We start from the raw sequence: 25009 nt of genomic DNA, 5'->3' as shown, positions 1-25009 counted from the left end.
ATCACGACCTCATCCCTTAAATGAATAAATACCAGTTCATTGAATTTCCAAGCTCCTGATAAATTAACCAAAGGTCAGGAGAATATAGCCATAAGGGAAAGAGTTTTTTTAAATCTTTTATGATCCGTATATCTGAAGAAACGGAGGCATGAGATAATACGGTACATAAAAGTCCTGATTGTGAGGCAGACGCTAATTCCCTTCCACAATGCGCTGTCTGTAGAAATCAGTGAAGTCCAGCGGGAACAATTGGAGGGGGCAACAAAAGACATTCTCAAGTTTTGCTTCCCGCAAACGCGGTTTGTCACCTCTACAGGAAAACTCCACTTCCATGTCCCTCATCATGTGCAATGCGCCATGTTTTGACTCGCAAGGTGGGCATGAAGTAGCATGTGGTTTTCCCTGGGCATTATGCACAAGATACAAGGTCAAGTGAGCTATTGTGGAATGGCACTTCTGTAGACCTGCGGAGCAGAATTTGTGCATATTTTGTTTGCTGATAGACCACATGCTAAGAATAGGAAAAAAGGCAACACTGTCCTAGAGCATTTAGCTAGGACCACTGCCTGTGGTGCCTGCAGAATTGTTGTCCGCTCTGTCGTGGCTTTGGTAAGGTCTTGACTGTAACAGAGTGCCCAGTTGGGGGTCTGAGAGATAAAGAGGGATGTTGTCCTACCAAACAGAGCCCAGAGGAAAACACTCCTTGTTTCACATAACTGCGGAGGAGAGAATAAAGTGATGTCCTCGTTCTTTGTGGCTAGCAGCAGGCTTAAGTCTCAGCAAGGGTGATTTAGTTTAGACAGAGGGAAAATAGCTGAAGCACTGGAAGGGATTACTTTAATAGACTGTGGAGTTTCCATCACTGGAGATTTTAAGAAGCAGGACAGATAAATGTCTTTCAGAAATGGGTTAGATGCAGTTGATCCTGCCTTTCAGCAAGAATAGAGTCCAAATGACTTCAGAGAGCCCTGTTTCATACGGTTTAGTACTTCCTCTGAGGTTGGATCCACCTCCACTTAACTCCAGGGCCTGAAGGGAAGAGGAAGGGGAAAAGAAAAGGAACGAGTGGGAAGTTCCTTTTAAAAAATGGTGCCATCTGTGCCAGAAGAACGCAGTATTTTAAGTCTTGTCTCCTCTTAGGCCTTGTATCCTGTTTTTGTGTTTAGTTTTCAAGGCTTCTTTAAGAAGCAGTTAACAGGAAGCATTCCTACCATTTGTGACAGTGTGGAAAATAAGTTATTTAAAAGAGGATTTCTGTCTTGGTGCAGTGCTATTTTTTTTTTTTTTTTACTCGTGCCAGGAAAAGCACACAAATCTGTCGATAAACAAAATAAATATCCCTCCTTTTTTTTTTTTTTTTGGAGGGAGTGTGGGGGAGCAATTGTTTTTAGTCTTGTGATACTGTTCATCTTATGGCACATCCACAGCAGCTTCAAACATACTTCAGACCATGTTAGACATGCTATGGTATCACAAACAAATGCCTCTGTGGAGAACAAACTGTTAGAGGTTTCCCAGAGTCCTGCTGATACACCAGCTGTCGATACAAATTAGAATCCTTCTCAGATGAAATATATTGAATTTGCAGATAGATTTGTCAGTAGGTGAAATGCCCTTTGACTCTTAAAATGCACGCTGAGATGGATAATGAAAGCTTCAGTGACAAGTTAGGTCAGGGGAAGATGGGAGCGAAGAAGACAGCTAAAACTCAGCAGTCACTGGGAGGTTTAAAATGGCAGGTCACACCCCGAAAAAGAGAACCCATCACTGGAGAAGGCCTCCAGCTCGATTAACGGGACTTTAGGCATGGCTTTCTATTTCACTGTATGTACTGTATGAAGGGAGAAAAGCAAGGGAAGAGGAGGAACGGAGGTGAAGTCAGGGATGAATGCTGTGTGTGGATATTGGTGCTTACCGCAGCATGAGATGTTCTCACAGCAGCTCCATCCATTTGTACAGACAAAATGGTGCTGTCGCTACAGCAGCTGGTCTGTTCTCCTGATATGAGAGAGAAGCAAGGAAAAAAACAACACCCCTAAAGAAATAAAAACCTAAGTATACCTACAAAGAAGTTTCTGAATCCCTTTCTATGAAATAACTGAAATAACAAAACTGCCTGCAAAGCATTAATTCTCTGGATGCTTGGAAAACCTCCTTCTCCTAACAGTTTTAACTTCTATGTCCTACTTTTGAACGGCCGTCTCTTACCTCTGTAACTAACACACCTGCGCTAACGCTATTGTTTTTGTGCAGAATTCCCTTCCTGCAGGGTCTGTCTGTAGGAGCCGTGTTTGTGCTTTCTTAAAAGTCTGCATTGTAACTCTCATACTGAGCACTGCGGAGACTGGGCCTTGCCGGGCTGACCATCGCCTGGCCAAAACAAAAAAGGCTGGCTGGGGCCCGAGGTGCCGGTGGTATTTGTGCCCTGTGGCAGCTCCCGAGGCCATGACACAGGTGATGGTTTGGTTTAGGCCAGGTCTTTGTTACTGCACGTCGGCCTTCACCGTTGAAATCCCCAAATGCCAAGTCTTGTTAGCAGCACTCACGCTCTCGCGACTGAACTGAGACTGGCTGCAATTAAATGATCTGTTCCCTGTGGAGAGATTATATGGATAGCTTTCAGCTAATTTCTTGTCCGTGCCACACAAAGCCTCCTCATTTGGGAAGGAGGGGGTGGAACCTGTAGTTTACAGTAAGCCCAGCTGATTTTACAGCCTATTTTAGACTAGATTCAGACATTTGGGGCAATTAATTATGCTCTCAGAGTCAAAAATGGAATGAGTGAATCGCAATACGTGTTGTTAAACCCCAAACCCTACAATTAAAAGAATTTACTAATTTACTTAAGAGAAACAAAACCTAATTGGCTGACCAAGCTAATGCCTGTACTTGGGTATCCTGGTGACTAGAGAACAGGACAGCAAAAGAGTAAGACTCAGAAAAAAAATCATACCACAAAAGGTGGTATAGAAAACACACGTTTCCAGCTGAGAAGCAGAAGTGAAGAGGACTGCTTATTACTGAAGAATAAGGAGGCTTCTGAGATCATTAATACAATGTAAAAATGGGGTCATCTCCCATATAATACTAGAAGTACCAAATCGTAGGTAAGTGGTCACTCGAACATGAACTAAGCCTAAGAAGGAGACCTGCCAAGTGCTTGTAGAAATGTGGACACACTTTTTTTTCCCCACCTTATCATCACATCAAATTACCTCCGCAGGTAACTTTGTACAAGGACACTGATGGAGAAGACTTTGGGTTTAGCGTCTCAGATGGCTTATTGGAAAAAGGCGTGTACGTTAAAAACATTCGACCGGCTGGCCCTGGCGATCTGGGTGGTTTGAAACCATACGACAGACTGCTACAGGTAATGTTTCTGGCACCACACGGGTTTGGCGTGATTGGAGATGACATACAGCAGCCTTTTTGTAAAGGGAATTGTTACAGTACTGCGTGGTGTTTGGGTATCAGCTGGGTACTCAGATGTGCGTGCAGAAAACTGAGTGAAGTTGTGTCAGCACTCATTTGGAGCAACCTTATTATCTGTGTTACTTATTATATTTTCAATGAGGAGCAGTATTGCTATTTTTTATTTCTGCTGAGAAAGGATGTGGGGGAAATGGGAAGAAGGAAAAAAATTATCCTAATTGCTTTGTGCCACAGGCTGTATAAATCACTTAGAGCCTAGATAAGGCAGCAGCACCTCATGGTGATTTGGGCTTTTATGCAGTAGAAGTAAGAGTAGATTTTTCTCTGTAATGTCACATTTATAGAAACAAATTATTTATTTCACAACTTCAAAGGAGACATAAAAATGCTTACTGGAAAGTTAGAATTTCCCAAGGCATTTCCAGATGGATTTGTAATTTTTCCTGTTGTTGATACAGACTTGAAAATTGTTTCTGTGCTTAATCCAAGTTGCTGATCGCCATAGTTGTAATAGCATAACACTGAGTGCCACGCTTAGCGCAGTGCCAAGTTGGCTTGTGAGGGAAAAGCTAATTTATTTATTTATTGTCAACTGGGCCAATAAAACGTTTGTGTATTCATGAATACCAGAGAAAACAAACAGAAACTTCAGATGTGGGCTATGGCATTTAAACTGATGAATACTGAGAAAGTGAGAAAAATTATGTGCTGTTAAGTGTCGTGTATGGAGCAGGCATCATGACTACTGACAACCGCTATCATCGGGGCCAGTAAGGCCATTTTAGCCACATTCCATTAAACAGGAAGTAAAGAACTTCACTGATGTCTTCAGATCAGATACCATGGTTAAATACTCTTTTATTGGGCTGTTCTCTAGCTGCAAGATTTAAGTCAGATTTCATGGTCTCAAGGATGAATCTGTTTCTGTTGTGATCGTGTTTCTTTGTCTTAAATAATAACGAAAAGCAATCTTCTAATTGTTCAGGTAAACCACGTTCGCACCAGAGACTTTGACTGCTGTCTGGTTGTGCCCCTCATCGCAGAATCTGGCAATAAGCTGGAATTGGTTATTAGCAGAAACCCACTGGCATGTCAGAAAGGAAGTGCAGACCAGCAGCCTTCAGCAGGCGGGGAGTGGAGTGATCAGAACAACGCCTTCCTCCAACAGACTGGACATGCTAATGTTAATACAGAGACACGGGATCCTACAAATACATTATAGCAGAAAATAATTTTAGTGGGACATTTGGTAATAAAAGACAATTATGGTGCTAAATCCCTTTAAGATTTTTCTGAAGATAAGGCTCAGACACAATATAGCACTAAAAAGCACAGGAGGTCAGTCTGTCTGTCTCAAGGCTTGTATTAATTCATGGTCACGTTTTAAAAAGTTTAACTCTTTGTTAAGTCACTCCATTTCTAAACACGCTACCATTAGCAACAGTACCTAAGGGCATTTTTCCCTGAACAAGATACTGGGGAGATGTTTAAACATGATTTAGATGTACCTTTCCCTTCATCATCAGCTGCTGTTTGAGGGGAAAAAAAAGCATGGAGTTAACTTCTCCTAACAGCGATGTCCAGGTTGATTTTTTTTAAAAACATTTTAGCAGCAAGCCATTGTCTGATGGCTGAGGAAGAATGGTGTGCTGGCATCATGCTGTCTTGTTAACTGTCTAGCTCTGTAATTACGGGGACCTTGATTCTGCTGGCAAGAATGGTATACTCTTCAGACAAAGCACGGTTTAGATGTTTTAACAAAGTGTTTTTAGGATGCTGCAGCATGTGGTGAACATTACTCCCCAACAACTGTGGTAAATTTTAGTAGCTCATATGTTATTCCCTATGCAATGAAATAATTAACGATAGGTCTTGCAACATGTAAGGCTTTTTAAGCAGAGACTTTTTTTAGTGAGCTTAAAAACCTCTGAAGGAGGATTACTGATGAGTAAAATTGAAAAGAGTTTAGACAAACTAGAAAGGTTTTAAAATAAAATGGATTTTTTTTTTAACTATAGCAGTGAAAGATTGATACAAAAGCTCCTTAATGATCCATAACCCTGTAAACTTCTACTGTCGTACACAAGCTTTTTAAATCAAACAATTTCTTGAGGGGGACTAATGTCCTATTTAATATACTTTGTTTTCAGCCTTCTTTATGATAAACTTACCCCTACAACATGTTTTTAGACTTTAAAATTGTAAATACATTTTACAAACTTCACAAATTCTCCCGCCTCCCCTCTCCCCCCAAGCAATAAAATACTGCCAGTTGCTTTATATGCTCACCAGCAGCTGCTTTGGTTTATTCCAGTATTCGAGTTGTTATTGGTAATTATTGTTCTTGGTGAATATAAAGATACTGGATTTGTACATTTGTAGAGTCTCCACATCTAAGCAATCACCTAACAGAGTTGTTTCTGGTCAAGTTAAACTGTTTAACTGTATCCCTATTGCTCTTTCCAATACATAAACAAGCTCACCCTGCACACACAAGTATGTCTGATTTATATTTCAGCACTGCCAGAAAAGGTCAGAGTAACATTCAATGCTGAATCATGTAAAAAAAAGAAAAAGTCCATGAGTCACTTAAATATGTATTTTTATTTGTAACAAATAAGTATTAAACTGTAAAGTATTTTTGTACAAATTTAATACTTTAATAGCATGATATTTATCGTCTATGTATGTTTTTTTGAAATTCAAACTGTTGCAAATATTTGTATGGAAAAAAATGTATAAATTGAAATAAACAGTGATTTAAAGACATTAGAAACGAGGTAGCATTTTTCTATTTTACATGCAGAGTGGCAGTTGAGTAAAAAAAAATACCATGTTTATGTTCATGGTACACTTTTTCCTGCTGTAGTATGAGTAAAAAAAAAAAAAGTTTGTTAGACGTAAGCAAGCTCTCTCCAAATTTTAATACAATTTGTCTGAAGTTTGTGTAAACATTCGTCTTATTTAATCTCATAAATTGCAATACATCAAATCATGCAGTACACAAACACGTGTAAAAAAGCGGCATGATATTTGAACCCTAGCTTGGAATGTTGCTTTTGTTCCCAAGATCATTAGCAGCATTTATAGGGTAGTGCAACAAGGGCAAGTTTTACATCACTCACAAGTGCAAAGTAGGAAAAAATTTCTATGTCAATGATTGCAGCTTTTGTTTCTTGTCATAACAAGATTAAAATCCATAATCCGTCAAAGCTTCATGCCCATAATTCTGCCACATTACAAGCAGGAATTTAGATTTTTCTAAACTATTTTGGCTGAAGACCAAACTGCAACTTTGGCACATCAATAATAGATTCTAATCGATGCTGCAGCATGAGGAGATAGATAAAACTTGCTATGGCTAGAGCGTTTAAACTACGAAATGCCCATGTATTATTCAAGGGAACTTCTGGATCCTAAAAGAACTGTAAGTTCCTTCTTCACCAAAACAAAAGACTGATAAGACTTTTGGTGACTAATGCACCAAGGATCTACTAAAAACAGATCACTGAAAATATAAAAGGCTCACTTTAAAATAAGCTGTTCTTAGAGAAAATACAATTACAGGAAAGCTTTTGAAAATTGTCTGCATACCCAGCTTCTCCATGCCAAAAATCTTGAACAAAATGGGTGTATTCATAAAGAGGACAGTTAATTGTCTGCTAGCTTTTGAAAAGCTTCCTAGGAGTTACGTGTTGCAAACTTAGACTCTGAAGTCTGGAAGAACCAAGTGGGGATTCTTCTACTATTGGCTGTGAAAACAAACAAACAAAATGTTATCAGAGGTTGGACCAGATCTAAAATACAGTAACAGCATCAAAAAATAAAAGCTCTTTACCCGTGACAGATATTAGATACAGTAAGAAAAAAATAATCTGTTAAGCATGTTTGCCTGTATAAAAATATATCTACTTCAATGAAGACATTGTATGTAAATGTGTCACAGCAGGTCAGCTCCTAAAAGTTGACTTCTGTGCACAAAGAATAAGCTAATAGAGAGTCTAAGCTAGACACTGGTTCACAATTAGTAGCAAGAGGTATAAATTTACTACTACTGAAATTATAACTGATTCTTCCCTGTTGGTCAAGTATTACTCTGAGAAAATACCTGCCAAACTTGACTGCTTCACAAATTACTGGTCATCTTGAAAATTTTAATGTATTTAAACTTTGAATACTTTAAAATGTAAGGAGGTACTTACAGCGGATGTTTTCATGGCATCCTCAGGATTCTCTGCATGACTTCGTTGTCTTTTATATGGACTTATCTGCTGCGAATTACCCATCTGCTCTTTTCTGAGATCTGCCGACCCTTCTTTAACCGGGTCAGTGCCAGGTTCAGATGGGTCAGGAGCATTCTTTGTCAGGGGAGAGGGCATTTGTTCTGGGCATGTGCTTGTTTCTGCAATTTCCTCTCTCAAAAATCTCTGTAAGCGAGTTTTTCTGGGAATGCTCTTGTTAGTGACTGCTCTCCTGAGGTGCGTCTCTTCAGCTATAACATAGACACGGCAGCGCCCTCTGGTCACGGCTGTGTACACGTGCTGCCAGTGCTGACGACCAGGATTGCCAACCACATACACTACGGTTTTTTCCTCAGAACCCTGAAACGTTTAAAAACACCTTGCAAAATTAAGATCTCCAGTAAGTAGTAAAAAATAAAAAATGAAAAGGACTGCTTACAACAACAGCCAAGTTGGAGACAAATGGGGACACTCCTGACAGTATTTTCTGTCCTGCATTCAAGGGATTTTAGTTTCAAGAGAGCTTTGACGCTTCCTTGTGAAAATACAGTGCATTAGCAAGATAAAGGCATGAGAAAGCTTTATCACCCGATAGCTTTGTTTTGCTTCAACTTTTACCTGAAAGGTGTGAATAGTTCTGGCCCATGCATGCTTTATATGACAGAGCTTCTTCAGAGCCTTATACTTCACAGTGAACGTGGAGCCGTACGTGCTGCTGATGGTCAATAAGCGCTGTTTATTAATTTCTACATCCTAAAGAAATAGCATAAGAACACTTAGCAGTAAGCTTGTATCAGCAGTTTGATCAATGTCTATACATCCGCACGCGTCTATATGCTACCTTTCCGTGATATTATGACAGCCGCAGTGTCAACCAAGTGAAGTAGTTTCAGAAGACACTAAGCCCAAAAGATTACTATCTTTCACTGACCATCTTCAAGGAAAATACTTTCACTGTACAGGGTCTACCCTGACTCCTCTTTAGTATGAAAAAATCCAAGAAAGGAAGTTTTAATACCCAGAAAATTTCAATTATCTTAGGACAAGATGAAATATTACCAGCGAGCCCACTTAACAATTTGTTGCCACAAATGAAGATAAGCCTGCTCTCTTCCACCAACCTACACAGTCCCCAGGCACAAATATTGATATTTTCACTGGATCCTCTGCTGAGTCAATGCAATTCAATTCACCCAGGTGCTGAGCAGAAAAACATAGGATTGTGTGTTGGTGTGGGTTTCCTTCAGCTTACTTTTCTACTGGGGGAGAACTCAAGCTGTAACATCTTTTTGAAGCTTCTTGAAGAAGCTTTATTCTTCACTTAAGACTATGTGTCTACATCCAAAATACTATGTATTTCATTTACAATACATTTGAGTATTTACAGAATTTATGACAAAAAAAAAAGTCACAGCACTGAACAAGATCAGACCAACTGAAACTGATTTTACAAAAATGCCCAGAGATTTATTTTTAATTCTCTATTACAGATCTGCCTCTTTCTTGTAAAGGGGTAGCCTTTCACATGATAGTTTTTCAGAACAACTAGGTATCTGTTATGGACTAAACTTTGAGAATTGCTTTGTTCTGAGAACTCAGAAAGGACTGGATCAGTTACTACTATTTTCTGTGCAAGTTCCTTCATCAACAACTTACATCTGTTATGAAAAATATATCTCCATTGCACAGTCGTTTGCCATCCTCAGCAGTCGCTGAACTGAGGGTGGTTTCTCCATTTCTGCATTTATGATCCTCTTTCTGATCAGGACCCTCTCCAAAACCATGGCCTGGTAAGAGATCCTTGAGATACGTATTCCGTGTGCAGGAAATCTTGTCATCAATTTGAAATAAAAGTCGTCTTTTATGGTCTCTAGGTCAGAGAAAGAAAAAGTGAGAAATGTATTTACTACGTATGCATTTACTATCACTTAGGATTTCTTCTCTTTCCCTTCTCTATACCAGGGCCAGAAAAAAATATTCAAAGCAGTTAAGAAAAACTGCATCTGAAAGATATGTCTTGAGCTTCTGTAAAGCTTTCTGGAAAAAAAACAAAACAAAACAAAACAAACCAGCAACATGGTAGCGCCGAAATGCTGCTTCCAAAAATATTTCAGAATCTATTTAGAAATAGCATAATGGGGAAAAAAATATTAAGCTGCATTTATGTCAATTTTAATTATTTAGCAATAACTCATTATCTCGGAATTCATATATGGACAATTTAAACGAAAGGAAAAGAATTTATCTTATCTCTGTTCAAAGACCAGGATGAAATGAAAAGACCTCCCAAAGAAAGTTTATAGTAACAATGACCCCCTACTGTAAATAATCAGATCTAGATGATCTATTGGGAAAAAAAAAAGTTTTATAATTTTATGTTGTTGGCCTGGTTATAACACTTTCAAAAACAAAGTGAGGTTCAAGGTAAAAATTGCAAAACACTAGCTTACCTGGTTAAATGCTTTGAATAGTGTTGACAACAAAGCTCGTTTATTAGATCGCAATCTTGCCTACATCACACAAAACAAGAACATGAACAGACTCATGACGTACTTATGAATACTAAACGTAAAACAATTACATGCAATGCCACATTAGCATTATAATTAAAAAGCAAAGGAGAAAGTTCATCTTAGCTGTGATGATTTTCCACCAATGACTGAAAACAAGCATTAATTCAGAGTTTTGAAGATAAAGCAGTAATGGAACAGTTTTGTCTAAATACGATTGAAAGTGATGTCTGTGATGCACACTTAGATTAGTTGGATTTACTTTTAACATAAAGAACAAAAGGAAAGCCTGGATAAAACCTGTCTGTGTATGTATTATAACTAGACAGAAGAGTTGGTCATTTTATATACTTGCTTTTTAAAGACATGGAATTTTAACTTTTAAATGCAGATTAAGTACTTGTAAATATCAAGAAATCTTCAGTGGACATTGTTAATAACGGTATTGTACCTGAATGCAGAATGGAGAAATAAACTTGATTTCAGAGTATTTCAATATTCACAACAAAAATGTGAATCACGGACTCACAGAATGGTTTGGGTTGGAAGGGACCTTAAAGACCACCCAGTTTCAACCCCCCCCCACTATGGGCAGGGACACTTCCCACTAGCCCAGGTTGCCCAAAGCGCCATCTGTTACCATTTCAGTGTTTCTGTGAAACCACCTGTACTATTGATGGTCTGTGATGGTTCACATAATCGGTGCTTGATATGTGAGCGAATCTTTCTTGAGAATTTGTTAGAGCCATACATCCTGCCCTTCTTAAACGACCAGTACTGTGCTTCCAAAGATCCACATTACATATCTAGACCTGGCCCTCATCACATCTTCTGCCATTTGATTAAAGCCCACCTGTCACAGAATCATGCATAAACAGTAAGGTTAAATGTTCCCATCGTGCATCCTGAAATTCACCGCTGCTATGATGGGATACATTTGAGTACAGACCACGTGATGACATCTCAACTGTCTCTCATCAGATTAAGGTGCAACACTGTGTTTTGTGGGTTCCTCCTGCAGTCCAGCCCTCACCTGTTGCTTCTGAAGAGCGCTGCCTTGTTGCCAACAGCACAGCACAAGCTCTTGGAGAATTTACTACAAAAACTCACCACTTAGTCCACCCTTCATTTACTTAACATAAACAGTACAGATGAACATAAACAGAGTCAAATAGCATGGTGCAAAATAACAGAAAAGTATATAGAAAATAGAAAAATTTTTTTATAGAAAAATCTAGCAACTCTCCATGAAGAGACTGGAGGCAACCAGAAGGCTTAGGAGAAGTCATCTGGCCTGTTTTTCTCTCTAGTAATTGTTGTCGACGGAGGGAAGACACAAACGCTCAATATGAGTGTTAAGTATGCTTCAACTTTAATGGATAGCTCAATCGTCTTTTATTGTGTGCAGGATAATTAGCTCATACATATTGCAAAAGCCAAGCTCCTTATTGGTAAGCGTCATTTCCTACCCTATCTGTTAGTTCCGTATTCGTGGCATATGCTAGTTCCCTTTTCTAGTTTAACTACCTCTACTATCATTGGTCCTAACTGCCTGGGACCTCTCGCAAGAGTTCCCGGACAAGCCTTGCGTACGTGCCTTTGCTCTTGTTTTTCTAGACCAGCTGGGTGCGGTAATCCGCCATTTCTTTACCTTTCAGCTGCACGAGATCAATGTGATTACGCGCAGCGAGCCAATCCTCAACAATTCCCCCGTTTTTATTTTGTGCTAGAAAAACCTTACTTGTTAGTTGCTCGAGCCTTTTTGTTAGGCAACTAAATACTACTCGCGCTGCTACTATGATTAGTGCGATTATTAGCAGTAAGCGTAGCCCTTCTTTTATTAGACCCAATATCCAGCCTCCCATGTTCCCAAACCAACTTGCAAATAGTTCATCAAGCCAATTATTCTGGACCACTATCTTTTTGGTGTGGTCTCTCAGCCATTTCAGCTGCTCGTGGATTGATTCGCCATGGTCCGAGAGATTAAAACAGCACATTCCTTCGAGCTCTTCACATCCGTGGCCCTGAGCCAGTAGCAGAAAATCAATCGCTGCTCTGTTCTGTAATACAGCGTGTCGCAGGCTATCCAGGTCCTGGGCCATTTCTGTGAGTATCTGCGTGGTCACATTTGCTTGTTTTACAGCCCAACAAGCTAGTTTCCCAAGATTAGCCATAGCATGGGCTACCGCCACTCCAGGCACAAGTGCCGCCGAAAAGAACCTTTCAGCCGGACCCCAGAGTTCGACCTGGTCGTCGCAGTCACTCCCCAAGGTTTGGAGACTGCGTCTTGTCCGGCGTTTCCATTGTCGAGTAATGTTTCGCAACTCTTGAATATGTAGATCAGGGGCAAACAAAGTCAAACGTCCCAGCCCCGGTAATTCTTTACGACAATCTATATCTGGCGTCTTACGCTTTTCTAAAAAGCACTTAAGTAAATCAACTGCCGCTTGTTTCTCCATTCTTACTTACGGTGCCGTTGCCCCCGTGTAAAGCTTCTGTTCGCGGCGTTCCGGCGGGACCCACTATGGGCTCGTCCCGGGCGCTCTTCCCGAGTCGCCTTCTGCTCGCCCCAATCTTGTGTTCCGCGGATCCAGGTTACGTAGTCAGAACCGGCTTTCCTCTATTCTCCGTCGACTAAAACCAGCTTACTCGTTTCGGGTCCTCGTCCAGCAAGGTCCCTGTTCGGGCGCCATTTGTTGTCGACGGAGGGAAGACACAAACGCTCAATATGAGTGTTAAGTATGCTTCAACTTTAATGGATAGCTCAATCGTCTTTTATTGTGTGCAGGATAATTAGCTCATACATATTGCAAAAGCCAAGCTCCTTATTGGTAAGCGTCATTTCCTACCCTATCTGTTAGTTCCGTATTCGTGGCATATGCTAGTTCCCTTTTCTAGTTTAACTACCTCTACTATCATTGGTCCTAACTGCCTGGGACCTCTCGCAAGAGTTCCCGGACAAGCCTTGCGTACGTGCCTTTGCTCTTGTTTTTCTAGACCAGCTGGGTGCGGTAATCCGCCATTTCTTTACCTTTCAGCTGCACGAGATCAATGTGATTACGCGCAGCGAGCCAATCCTCAACAAGTAATTTTTATGATATCGTCACTAGTCTCTCCAGCTCAACACAGTCAGCTATTTTCAGATCGTGGCTGCTAGCAAAGAATTTTCAATGTCTGCTTACTTGCTCTTTTACCTTCTGAAAGCAATGAACTGTGATTGTCTGGCATCCTGCAACCCAGGTCCTTCTTTAAGTAAAGCCTTTATGGCGCTTTGCAAATCTGATTTAGAAGACATAAAAGATAAGGCATAAAAAGCTGAAGAACAAACAATGTAAGAAAGAAAAACATAACTGAATATGAAATCACTTTTGCTGCTTCAATGCCATTTCAACTTTTTAAATATATATGCATTTACACACACACACGTGTATATTATACACGCCACCCAAAAGGCATCATGCAGCTATCCCACTGTCAAAATGGGGGACGAGTGTGATATGGAAGGAGAGAAATGCTTATTTCTCTAATAAACAGCTTGTATTTCATGCAAAATAAGGTTTTGTTACAGTGCATAAGAGGTATGGATAGAGCATTATTTAACCGCAGGACTATACGTTTAGATTTCACAGAAGAAATCCATTTTTAGTATTCTGTTAGCCGAGTAAGTCACTAGAGTAAGATGAGTTGATAATACCCGCACTATTATTCTTTTTCCCCATTACACTGATGCATACAAAGTGGAGACCCCTCAATCCACTTATCCAATAACGGTCCAAAAACAAAATGAATTATCCTGACCCCAAAACATCTTGAATGAAACACTGGTGTCCCCTTTGCTTCCAGTTTCTTAACGTCATTCTACAGCTGAGAGCACATGCCTACAGCTGGTCTTTACTCGGATGCTTCACTTCTGAAATGTGTAATCTTTTAAGGTTTGACAGCTCCAACCACAGCATGAATAGACAATTATATTTGATGGCACTGGTTGAAGCTGTATCACACCCATTTCAAACTGTAACTGGTGAGCTGGAGCTCTATAGCGTATCCTTTGCACCAATGGGTCTTGCTGCGTGCACTTAACTCAGGCAAAATTCGAAGGATGAACCTAGCATTTAAATCTATACCACAAACAAAATGAAAAAGACTGAAATCTCCCCAAAATATTAATTCCAGCCAAACAGTCATTGCTTTACAAAAGGGAAGGTCAAGATCACAAACTGAGTGTACACACTTACTATCACTACCCCCACCAGAAGGTAAAGCGATAAAAATGAATTTCTTCTCAGGTCTTGGCATTGTCAGTGCTTTATTCCAACCAGAAACTTCCAGCACCTCATCAAATTCAGGAAGCTTCCGCTGCGAGATTCTTCGCCGGAGCAATGGAGGGAAAACAGAAAAGAAAAATTGTTTCCAGTTAAAGGATTTCATCAGCCTGAAGTTCATCGTTTATAAATTTTTGCTCCTTACACACTAAAGGGAATCCTACCTCGTTGCATTATCTACAATTAGTTGTGATTCAGCTCGGTGATTAGTTCGCAGTTCCACAGAAAAGCCTCTTGGTCTTAGACTCTCAAAGATATCAGGTAGCATGTTTCCCGGGTCTATACTTGGTAGCTGTCTAGTATCACCTAAGCAGAATGGAAATTAGGCTTTGTGAGGAGCAATAACAGAACATTAAAAAAAAAAAAAAAAGGCTTGGAAAAAAAAACACCACCGAAATTAATAAATACCAAACCTTCCACATAGTACGTCATAGTATCAGACTCTGGAATCACATGCTTCCTCAGTACATTTCACGTGAAATGAAACTTTCAAGTATCTAAGAAACTTTGTCTGGGGAATCAGACTGTTCTGTAGTTTAAATCTTTCATACTCCTCTCTCTGTAATGCCTAAACAGCAGGTACAAATCGCTCTGCATCATGAACACCAACAGTGATCAAATCTTATCCAAAAATGAATGACATAAATGGCATGCAAAAACCAAACATCTAAAAAAGCAGAAAACTGACATTTTACACTTGTTTCCTTTCCAAATTAAAACTAGTTGATCCTAGCATTAAGAACCCCATGGCACCAGTCTTCTCACATCTGATTCATATGCTGACACTAGCTTCTTTAAATTTAAGGAAATGAGAAAAGTTTCTCGGTTGCAAGATATACATAATAAGTAAGCTACCACATGGAAGTCATAATACTTACAGAATCAGACAAAACACTGCTAAACAGATAACAGAGATACTGATACTTTCATACTGACAGATGAGAGAGAAAACTGCTGGAGTCTAGTCAGCCTAACCTGACTTTATGCATAAGCAGAAATACCCAAGTACAGACCAACGTAACCTTCTGGGTATTTAAAGACCCAGCGAGACCAGTGGCAGCTCTGATAGTTACACTGTATATTGTGTATTATTCAATACTGTATTATCTTAATTATTTATTTCTTCCCACTTACCTAAAATAATAAGTTTGGCAAGCTGGGCATGCTCACATAGGAGTTTTAAAACTAAACTGAGAACATGTACAGACACCAAGCTTCCTTCATCCACAATCAGAACTGTCACAGTAGAAAACTTCCATGGAAATTCTTGTCCAGTCTGCCTCCATGATCTAAAACTATAGATGATCTAGAAACAAATCAAAATAAATTAGAAATAAATTAAAAATAAGTTCTGACACTAATGTGCTGAGAACAACTGCTTTTTAAAGGTAGCCATAGCATGGTAGAACATCTTCTCATGTTCTATTTGGAAGTATTATCTGAAATACTGAACTTACACCTGTAGGACTCAGAAGGCTCAAGCAGTCTTGTTTCCTTCCTCAGTGAACACGTTGCTAGCTGAGACAATCAGCACTTACTTGCATTAAAGCACAGAAATGCATCCTCAAATATGGAGCTTTAACACAGGAAGAGCAGCACGGGCATTTTGAGAATGTCTACATATAAAATTCTGAAGCAAGTATGCACTTGTTCTGCTACATGATATGGGAAGAATTTGCTCGTACTCCAAATACACAGTATTCTTTCTGTAAGCATGGAAACCCCTAAATCTATTTCTGTGATTATCTCAATTGTAAATTAACCAGGTTATATCTCCTTCTCCCAGTGCTGGGCACAGGACGAGTCCTTACTGCTCGAGTCACACCTCACTCTATTTGCTTACACTTCAAGCTACAGAAAACTGCTTCCAATGATCACCCCAACAATTCTGAAAAACAAATGGCAGGCCGGAGAGCACAGCTCTTTAATTTAATTTTATTTTTTTTCCTGCAGGGATCCAAAAGGCTATAAGGTCACGATATAGATTGCTCAGTTAACAGAACACCTCCTTCTACGGCTGCTTGTTCATACTAATGAACCCCCAACATTGCACAGAGAAGGGGAACAGGCGATTACCCAGTTTCCAACAGAACTTAAAATAAGCCCAATGTATTTTCTGTGTTATTATAATTTTTAATTATACAGGTTATTCCACACCTCCAACATCTTCTTGGCACTTTCTGCCATCTACAACAACAGAGACTTATGTTTATTAACAGTTTGTTTTTCTACTTTTTTCTAATAATAATAAGAAGAAGTTGCACAGTATTTGACTGTAGGTAGGAAAACAGTGCAAATAAAATTCATCTCATTGACCCCAAGCTACCGTTCTCTTCACGTATGTGCAGGTATCAATATGATTATTGTGCAACAGGACACTGGAAAACAGGTCTGCCATTTAAGGAGGTATTTCTGCTCTTCTATCTCCTACGGATTACTCAGAGTATAATAACTGAGGAGCTAAAAAGACCAGATCCCCCAAAAAAAGTACAAATTTGAGATGTATAAAAGTGAAAAAAAGAAAAGTTACAGCAAATAATGTATTTGTAATGATTGATTTATGATTCCCCAAAATGTAATGATGATTTTCAAATGCTGACAAGCTGTACCTAAGCATTACCATTAGTAACTAAAAACGCTATAAGGAAATTTCAGTAAAAAGTTTTTTTCTAAAACAAGAATGAACTATGCCAAAAGGTTTTTTATAACACAAATTAAAAAAAGAAAGTCCTTACCTGATGCAGAGTGTATGCAGGAAGCCTGGTTTTTTCACTCAAAAGGCTTGCTGCTCTCCCTGTAGGTGCGGTAAATAGTACATTCAAATGATTCTTTGTGCAAGTGTTCTCTGACTCCCACTGATGATCAAAGGTATCCCATTCCTCAGATGCGTCCAGGTCTCCTTCAAAGTCCTTAGAAGCAGCTTCCACTTCTTTCTCTACCTGCTTTAAGTGACGAAAAAGGCAGCTAACAACCGTACTCTTCCCGCAACCTCCTTTTCCGCTTATGATTGTGACAGGATTAGAACAAATCTTTTCCATGGCAGTCACCTGATCTATATCTACCTCTCCTTTCCTTTGGGTGCCAGCTGTGGACTCCGTCTGCGGATTTTCAGAGTTGTGATTGCCTGGATTATCTTCCTTCAGGTGTTCCACTTCATGGGCCGAGACAGCATTCATTTCATCATCTGCCACTTCTCCTGACATCTCAGAAGTGTTAAGTATCTTTCTCGCGTCAACATTCAGTTGCCATGAGCAGTTTGACAGCAGATAACCTATATACATTGCAATGTCTCTTTCGGATTTGTAAAGATGAGGCAGAAACACGAGTTTTTTCTCCCTGATCACTATATTCTCATCTTTCAAAAATTCAAGAGACTGCCAAGCGTGCTCAATGGACATATCTTTGGATACAAAATTAGTTAATTCATCTTGATCTTCATAAGTGTGTCCCATTTCTCTACACTGTCTCTTGAGTTTATCATACAGAATTAATGCGTTCTTCTGCAAGTCAGGAATCTTCCGGGGGAGATGCTGACACTGACGGAAGGCTTCCCACGTTGCCTCACAGTAAGAAAGTTTCAGTTCCCTATAGGTAATCTTCTCCCCAAAAAGAATAAAAGCAAACATATTTATTTCAGATATATCATTTTCCCTCTTCCTGGATAGCATTCCTTTGAGTAAACATAAATTGCAGTTCGGAGAGTGGCTGTCTATAAAAGCACATGTATTTCTCACACTGTACATAATGTTTTTCGAGCTATATGAGAGCAAAATATTAAAAAAGAAAAGAAAAGATGGAATGATTACTCCTCTCTGTCACCCTTCTGTGTAAACACAAAACTTTAAAACTCAGAAAACTCAAACAGAAACTAAAGAGAACTTGTGTGCTCCTAATTAGCATGATTTCAAGTAAATATGCAAACTGCAGAAACAGAGCACAGGTAAGACATTAACCAGAATATTATATCCAATTTGGAACATCATGGTACTTCAAGAAACACACGACCTTTACAGAGACTAGAGAAAAATAGTGAAATACTGAGACATACAAAAAAGATGAACTATCAAGAAAAAAAAAAAACATTTAGACTTGCTGAACCCAAAGAAAGAAAGCTAATGAGGGTCTTCAAGCAGTAAAAAACTGCAATGAGAATGCAGATCCTTGTTATTACAGAACGAGAGAAACAAGTTTAACGTGCATCAAGGAACAGTCAAATTATACATCAGTAAAAGCTTTTGAAAGGAAAGGATGTGACACACCGGAACAGATTGGATAGATTGCTGAGTCTCTGAAATTGGAGGTCTCTAAAGACAAGTCTAAACATCTGTCAGTGAAAGCACTGGAGGGCTGAGGCTGAGGGATTAACGAATTACATTTCCGAACTATTAAACTTTACCTCTCATCTGAGCTACATGTGTAGGTAGGTGAGGTGCAGCAGCAAAGTTGCACAGCAAGCGTAGCTGGTGTCAGCAAAGGAAAACAAGAAGGTAAACGGCAACTGCAGGTCCCATTATTAAAAAACACTAGACCGTCCAACCTCTTACAGCATAATTTATCTAGCTTGCTATGAAACATAGGTCTTGTTCTATATATTAAGAGTAGAAAATCTCATTTGCTGGTATAAAGCTGAAAAGTAGAACTGAGAGCTTTAAATTAGCTTTCTTACTTTTGACCCGATTACCTCAAGTAAATACTTGAGGTAATACTTTAAGGAATTTTCTATTCCTTAAAGAAACGACAAAACAAAAGGTTGTAACACGATCACATTTAAAATCTTTTGAGAAATTAACTGTAGACCAACTGAGGAAAAAAAATGTAAAACTGAGCCCAGTAAAGCATCTAGTTCAAAATGAGCTAGGCTTACCTCCTACAAATGCCCAGGTAATAAACTGAACATAACCAAAACAATACTGTATTCTAATGAAGATCAAATGTAACAAACACCACACTTTTTACCCTGCTTAACATTACTTACCCTGCTGAATCCAAGTTTCCATGGCTCATTCTTTAATATCCCATCCAATTTTGTTAGCATCTCATCTTGAAAATGTACTGTCTCACCATCTGTATCATCGTTTTCAGTCCTTCTTTGCCAACTCACCGTATCCAAAAGACAGCAAAAATGGCGTGGCAGAAGAGTTGGCAAGAACTCCAGTATCATCGGAAAAGTCAGAGCTACCAATACTGCCTTGCCTGCAACTGTACGCACCATAAACCAAGAAAGTTTTAAGCAATATACAAAAATATTTGTAAAGGTAATTTAAACTGACTCTGGCTTTTATCCTTCTGTCTCCCCTGTATCCAAAGCATCTCTGATTTCTTCCACTTTCTTACTCTTTGTAATCCTTTTCAAATTCTTTTTAAGTCTGTTTTCCCTGAACTGCCTTAGAAAAAAAAATGTGAACAGATATAAACTGAAAGTAAATGTACTCATGTGAAAAATACAAGTTACACATTTAGTTTAAACTGCATACACAACAGCCTGTTGTAGAAAGTCAGTTCAGACCTCACCACGCCTGTCCCTCATATCTAAAGATAATTTTCATACAGACGTGAAAAAGAAAATTAAAAATCCAAAATAAAATGAAACAGACTTATAATACTGGATCAGCGCAGGAACTTAGGAAAATAGTGCTCCCCCCTGGCTTTCTCAATGATCCCAAACTTAAGTTATCACTTTCCCTCTGTGGGTACCAGTCTTGGGATCTGCAAAAGGGAAATAATGAAACTGACTTCTTTTACACCTCACTTTAAAAACAAATTTTAGAAGAATGTGAGACTTCTACAAGTTTTATCTCTTGGCAAGAAAAAAAAAATGCAATTCCTAAGGAAGTGTCAAGGAAACTTCAGAACTCCAAATTTAAAACACCGATTTTTCTTGGTTAAGTACTTTTTGTCATAACTGTCTTACAGAAATGCAAAGGCGAGACATTTCCCCTTTGAAGCAAATGATTAATTTTCAAGAGGAGAATCAACACGCACTGTTGTTGGGTAAAATATCTTAATTGCTTGAAGAACAAATTGCTCAAGTTCAAAACATTTAATTGACAATCAAATTATATCTAATAATAATAAGAATGATATTATATGTAACAATTATATATATTATATATGTCAAATCAAATTGACAATAGTAGTAATAGCAACATGGCATGGAGGGGGATAATTTTTTCTATTTCCCAATGACAGAGAGAAAAGAGTTTAATCTGTAGCAAAGTAATTTAAGTTAGATATTAGGGAAAAATCTGCCAACTACAAGAGCAGGAAACAGTAAGTTTAGCCACGCTGTGTAATCTTCTTCACCAAAAAAGTACAGATATATTAGACAATCAGAAGTGATCTACATATCCCATTTAAATTCATGCAGCAAACTAGATGAGAGTTCCTCCCACTATACGATCCTATCTCTTTACGGTCATGAAAAGATCTGAAGTGCTAAGAACTTTTCTACCATTACAAAAACAAAACAAAAAGCCTGAAGTTATAGAATTGTGATTTTTTTCTTCTCCTAACACATGTGATTTGGAGGAAAGTCAGCTCAAGTCTAGCAGACTTGTGAACTCTACTATCAGACATGATCTGACCTCCAAAACAGTCCCCTCCATCTTTTGACCTGCCACTGCCCAGTAAGCCAAGTACTGAAGACTTCACTGACGTGCACACAGTGGTAGATAGACCCAACCTGACAGTACAAATTTATGCACAGCTGCTGCTGGATTTAAAAGACCTCCTCCAAACCAGAGAACTGAGTCCCGTGGTACTGCTGTTACCCAAGCGGCTCTGTACGGCACCAGGCTGGGGCAGCCTCTGCCTGCATCAGTAACGTGGGATAATGGAAACAGACGATGAGAGCAAAACAAAAGAGCTAGTGCTGAGCACATGCCTTCACTTTCCATATTTCAGTGGATTTTGCATCAAACCAGCTACACAACAGGATCGGGAGTCCCGAACCGTCTCTGCTCCAGTGCTTCTGCACTGCACTCCCCAGCCATACAACCTGCAGACGGGCGGGATTATAAAACACCTAGGCAGCTAGGCTGTTCGGTGCAGCTGATCTGGACTGAGCTGAGGAATTAGCTGTTTGCGCTACAAAGAAGTAGCTGTACCATTTCTGAATACATATTTGCCCTAAAACCCATAACCACCGTGTTTAAGCAGTGCTGAAGCCATTTTTAGTAAGCCTTATTATATCTTAATAAATCAGTGAAAGCTACACCACCGTCTTTGCACCTGTAGCACAGACAATTCTACTTTGATAACCTTACAGATTTCAGGAAAGTCCTTGCATGTTAGTAACTGTATGTCCACCTTTAATCAGTCGTTCTACTGTCCTCAAATTTTAAGATGTGCAAGAATTTTTGCACGTTCAAAATTCTTTTGAATATACAGTTCATATGAAGACATGTCAGTTTGAACAAAGTATCTTAGAGATATAATCATTAGCTTATAAAACTAACAAATTGGTACACGATATACCTACAGGATTCCAAAACATAGTGTAAGATATCAAAATCCTTGGTGTCTCCTTGTTTCTTCCCTGTTGGTAAATGTGAATATTGGAATTGTTTTAGTTTTTCTTCAAGATTTCCAAAACTCAGTGCACACTCGGGAGGAAGCCAAGTGAAAAACTGTTCTCTAAAATAATCGGGAACTCTGCATTCTTTAAGAAAGAGAGAAAATACTTGTCGGTTGTTTTCTTCTATATCAGTCCGAAGAAAATATGATGGATATCCTTGCACAAAGTACTTAGACCCCACTTTTTTAACTTTAACGTTAACTTTCCACCAAGGGCCAACTAATGGAAAACGTCCAACTGCTTCATATTCCTCTTTGGAGTTCTCTTGTATGACAACTGAAACATTAAAAAGAAAAATGAAACCACTGTTATTGCAGCTGTAAAGAATAAAAGTTTGGTTTAATTGGAAGAGGTGTTTCTTTGTTCAAAGCTTATTTTTATCTTTTGTATGATAAGTTACAGTAATAAAAGTAAAGAAGCACGGTTTTCATAAAATTCCTAATGTCAGTCTTTTCTGTAGTATTTAAAAATGAGTACATCCAACCTCAGAAACAAGTACTAAAATGGCTTCTCTAGGTGTGAGAGCTACAAAATTAAACGTGTATGAATATTTATCAAATCAATTAAGGACACAAACATACAGTTTAATACTACACCATTTATGCCAAGGTAGAGTGCAATTCAATCCTGAATGACTTTATCACATAGTATTGTATCATGGTGCCTGCATGCTCTTTAGATACATTTCTATACCAAATATTTCCTGCAGCTGAACCAGCCAAAATTATAAGCAACTAACAGCCCCGAAATAATAACCTGTGACATTTTGCATGACCTGGTTTGCCCTCTCTTTCCATCCTCTCTCCCTCATGCACTTAGTAATACACAGATCCTCAGTGTCTGCAGATCTTAGACCTATGACGTTTTTTCTGTGTATCTTCCCCGTGCCACCCAGCTGAATTTAGCAGTTTTTTAAACAACTTACGGATAAAGTATTTCTGCTAAGCAGAATTTGCTCCAATGTCACTGGCCTGAGTACTTGACCTAGGGAATCTTGAAGGCCAACTATCATCACTCTTAGATGCCATGTAGGTTAAAAAAATAAATAAAATAAAAGAGTGTGAATGGAAAAACCTTTACGCTTTTCTACTTTTGCTGTGCGTGGTCATACGACTGAGTGTGTACACTTCCTTCTGCTACCTGTGTGAGATTCATCACCTACTTTGCATTGCTTTACCTTATCACAAAATCAGTAACTGGGGAGTCTGGGTTTGATTACTTTAAAATTAAGAAGCAAATAAGAATGATATAAAGGTCTCCTGGCCCCAGCACCGCAGCTGCCCGGCTCCCTCATGGAGGCCTCCCCCGAGGCTGAGGTGCGCGCGGAGCGTGGCCCGGCCCGGCGCCCACCTCAGGACATGGAGGGCGGGAGGGACAAGGAGGACAAGGAGGACAAGGAGGACAAGGAGGACAAGGAGGACAAGGAGGACAAGGAGGACAAGGAGGACATGGAGGACATGGAGGACCGGGACCCGCCCGCCCGCTCCCCGCCGCCCCTCACCATCCCGGCGCGGGGGTAGCGCGGCCGCCATCTCCCGCCCGGCGGCCTCCAGCAGCGCGGCCTCCGCCAAGTGCAGCTCCTCGTCGGCGGCCTCCTCCTCCTCCTCTTCCTCCTCCGAGCCCCCGTCCTCCGAGCCCCGGGGGTCCCGCCGCGAGGGCAGCAGCACCCCGCGCAGCTCCGCCGGCGGCCCCCGCCCCGCCGCCGCCATGTCGCGCCTCGCCCGGCCCTCCCGGGCTGGCGGCGGAGCAGGGGCGGTGACGGAGGCCAGGCCCGAGGCTCTCTCCGCGCAGCAGCTTGTGCTTTCCCGCTGGCACCTACCGCACAAAGACCGCTTTTTTTTTTTTTTTTTAATAATTTACACTGTAATTCCGTGTCTCTGTACAACTCCAACCACAAAAACTCCAAATAATAACATCATATCTCCGGTATATCCTATTACACTTCGCCTAGCTGCCCCCAAAAATGCTATAATACTGTGCACGTCAGGTGTGTAGCTAAAACATTTTTCCATCAGATCCTTGTTTAAAACCACCTGTACTTCCCTGCATTACACTCCAACTTACTTAGCTGCTTACTCTTTGCTTTTTGCACAGCACTGCAGATCTTTGTCTTTTCTGAAACTTTACCAAAGAGTAGTTTTGCATTTTCTTGCATATCACTGGTTTTAAAAATAATAATAACAATACCAAGCCATATTGTGTTTAGCACTGATGTTCGCTGAAGCCCACTAGAAACCCTGAGATTCAATGAAGGAAGGAGATGTTTTTAGGATGTGTTTCAAACTTTTCCCCTAGTTAGTGGTTAATATGTTAATTTTGTCAGGTTATTATGTAGCACTATTTCTTTAACAATTTGTCACATACTTCTGTTTCTGAATGTTCACCCCTATCAGCTGATAGATCATAGAATCACAGAACGGTTTGGGTTGGAAGGGCCCTTAAAGCCCACCCAGCTCCAACCCCCTGCCCTGGGCAGGGACACCTCCCACCAGACCAGGTTGCCCAAAGCCCCATCCAGCCTGGCCTTGAGCACCTCCAGGGATGGGGCATCCACAGCTGCTCTGGGCAGCCTGTGCCAGGGCCTCACCACCCTCACAGTAAAGAATTTATTCCGAATATATAATCTAGAAAGCAGAGCGTATGGGGAGGATCACCTCCCTCGACCTGCTGGCCATGCTGCTTTTGATACAGTCTAGGAGATGACTGGCTTTCTAGTTATTTTCATCAAAGAATTAAATCAAGTTTATTTGATGAGGTTTATTTTCAAACTAATAAAATTATTTCTGATTGGACTTCTGTTTTTATTTGCCTCCTCTTTAATTTTTTCACCTGTGTCCCATTTCAGCTCTTCCTTTGCTTTGCTCTGGGCTCGAGTCACACTAATTGAACTGCGGGTCACTACGGATGCCTTGCTGCCACTTCAGAGAA

General features: G+C 39.9%; 2 protein-coding genes across 27 annotated transcripts in view; one reads left to right on the top strand and one right to left on the bottom strand.

Moving 5' to 3' along the window:
* GRIP1 (glutamate receptor interacting protein 1) overlaps window positions 1–6201 on the top strand; it is a 325281-nt gene extending 319080 nt beyond the window's left edge. For all 25 annotated transcript variants that reach the window (XM_083819276.1, XM_083819271.1, XM_083819272.1 and 22 more), the window contains 2 exons: window positions 3224–3370; window positions 4418–6201. In XM_083819276.1, the coding sequence (XP_083675402.1) occupies window positions 3224–3370; window positions 4418–4654 (384 nt within the window). In that variant the 3' untranslated portion in view covers window positions 4655–6201. The remainder of the gene's footprint in view (window positions 1–3223; window positions 3371–4417) is intronic.
* Window positions 6018–23841, bottom strand: HELB (DNA helicase B). 2 transcript variants are annotated; one of them, XM_083819292.1, is made up of 14 exons: window positions 23583–23841; window positions 21986–22357; window positions 19481–19704; window positions 17568–18101; window positions 17241–17447; window positions 15640–15811; window positions 14670–14811; window positions 14419–14549; window positions 13378–13462; window positions 10124–10183; window positions 9330–9543; window positions 8292–8426; window positions 7635–8033; window positions 6018–7184 (listed from the first exon to the last, which is right to left on the bottom strand). In XM_083819292.1, the coding sequence occupies exons 1-14, from the start codon at window positions 23788–23790 to the stop codon at window positions 7095–7097; spliced, it is 2973 nt and encodes a 990-aa protein (XP_083675418.1). In that variant the 5' UTR covers window positions 23791–23841; the 3' UTR covers window positions 6018–7094. The 2 variants fall into 2 exon arrangements, with proteins under 2 accessions (XP_083675418.1, XP_083675417.1); XM_083819291.1 differs by having other exon boundaries at window positions 17241–18101; window positions 23583–23840.
* Between the last annotated feature and the right edge of the window lie 1168 nt (window positions 23842–25009).

Source organism: Anser anser (assembly GCF_964211835.1).
Source record: "Anser anser genome assembly, chromosome: 1".
NCBI classification, from domain to species: Eukaryota; Metazoa; Chordata; class Aves; order Anseriformes; family Anatidae; genus Anser; species Anser anser.
This window is presented reverse-complemented; position numbering and strand designations above follow the sequence as displayed.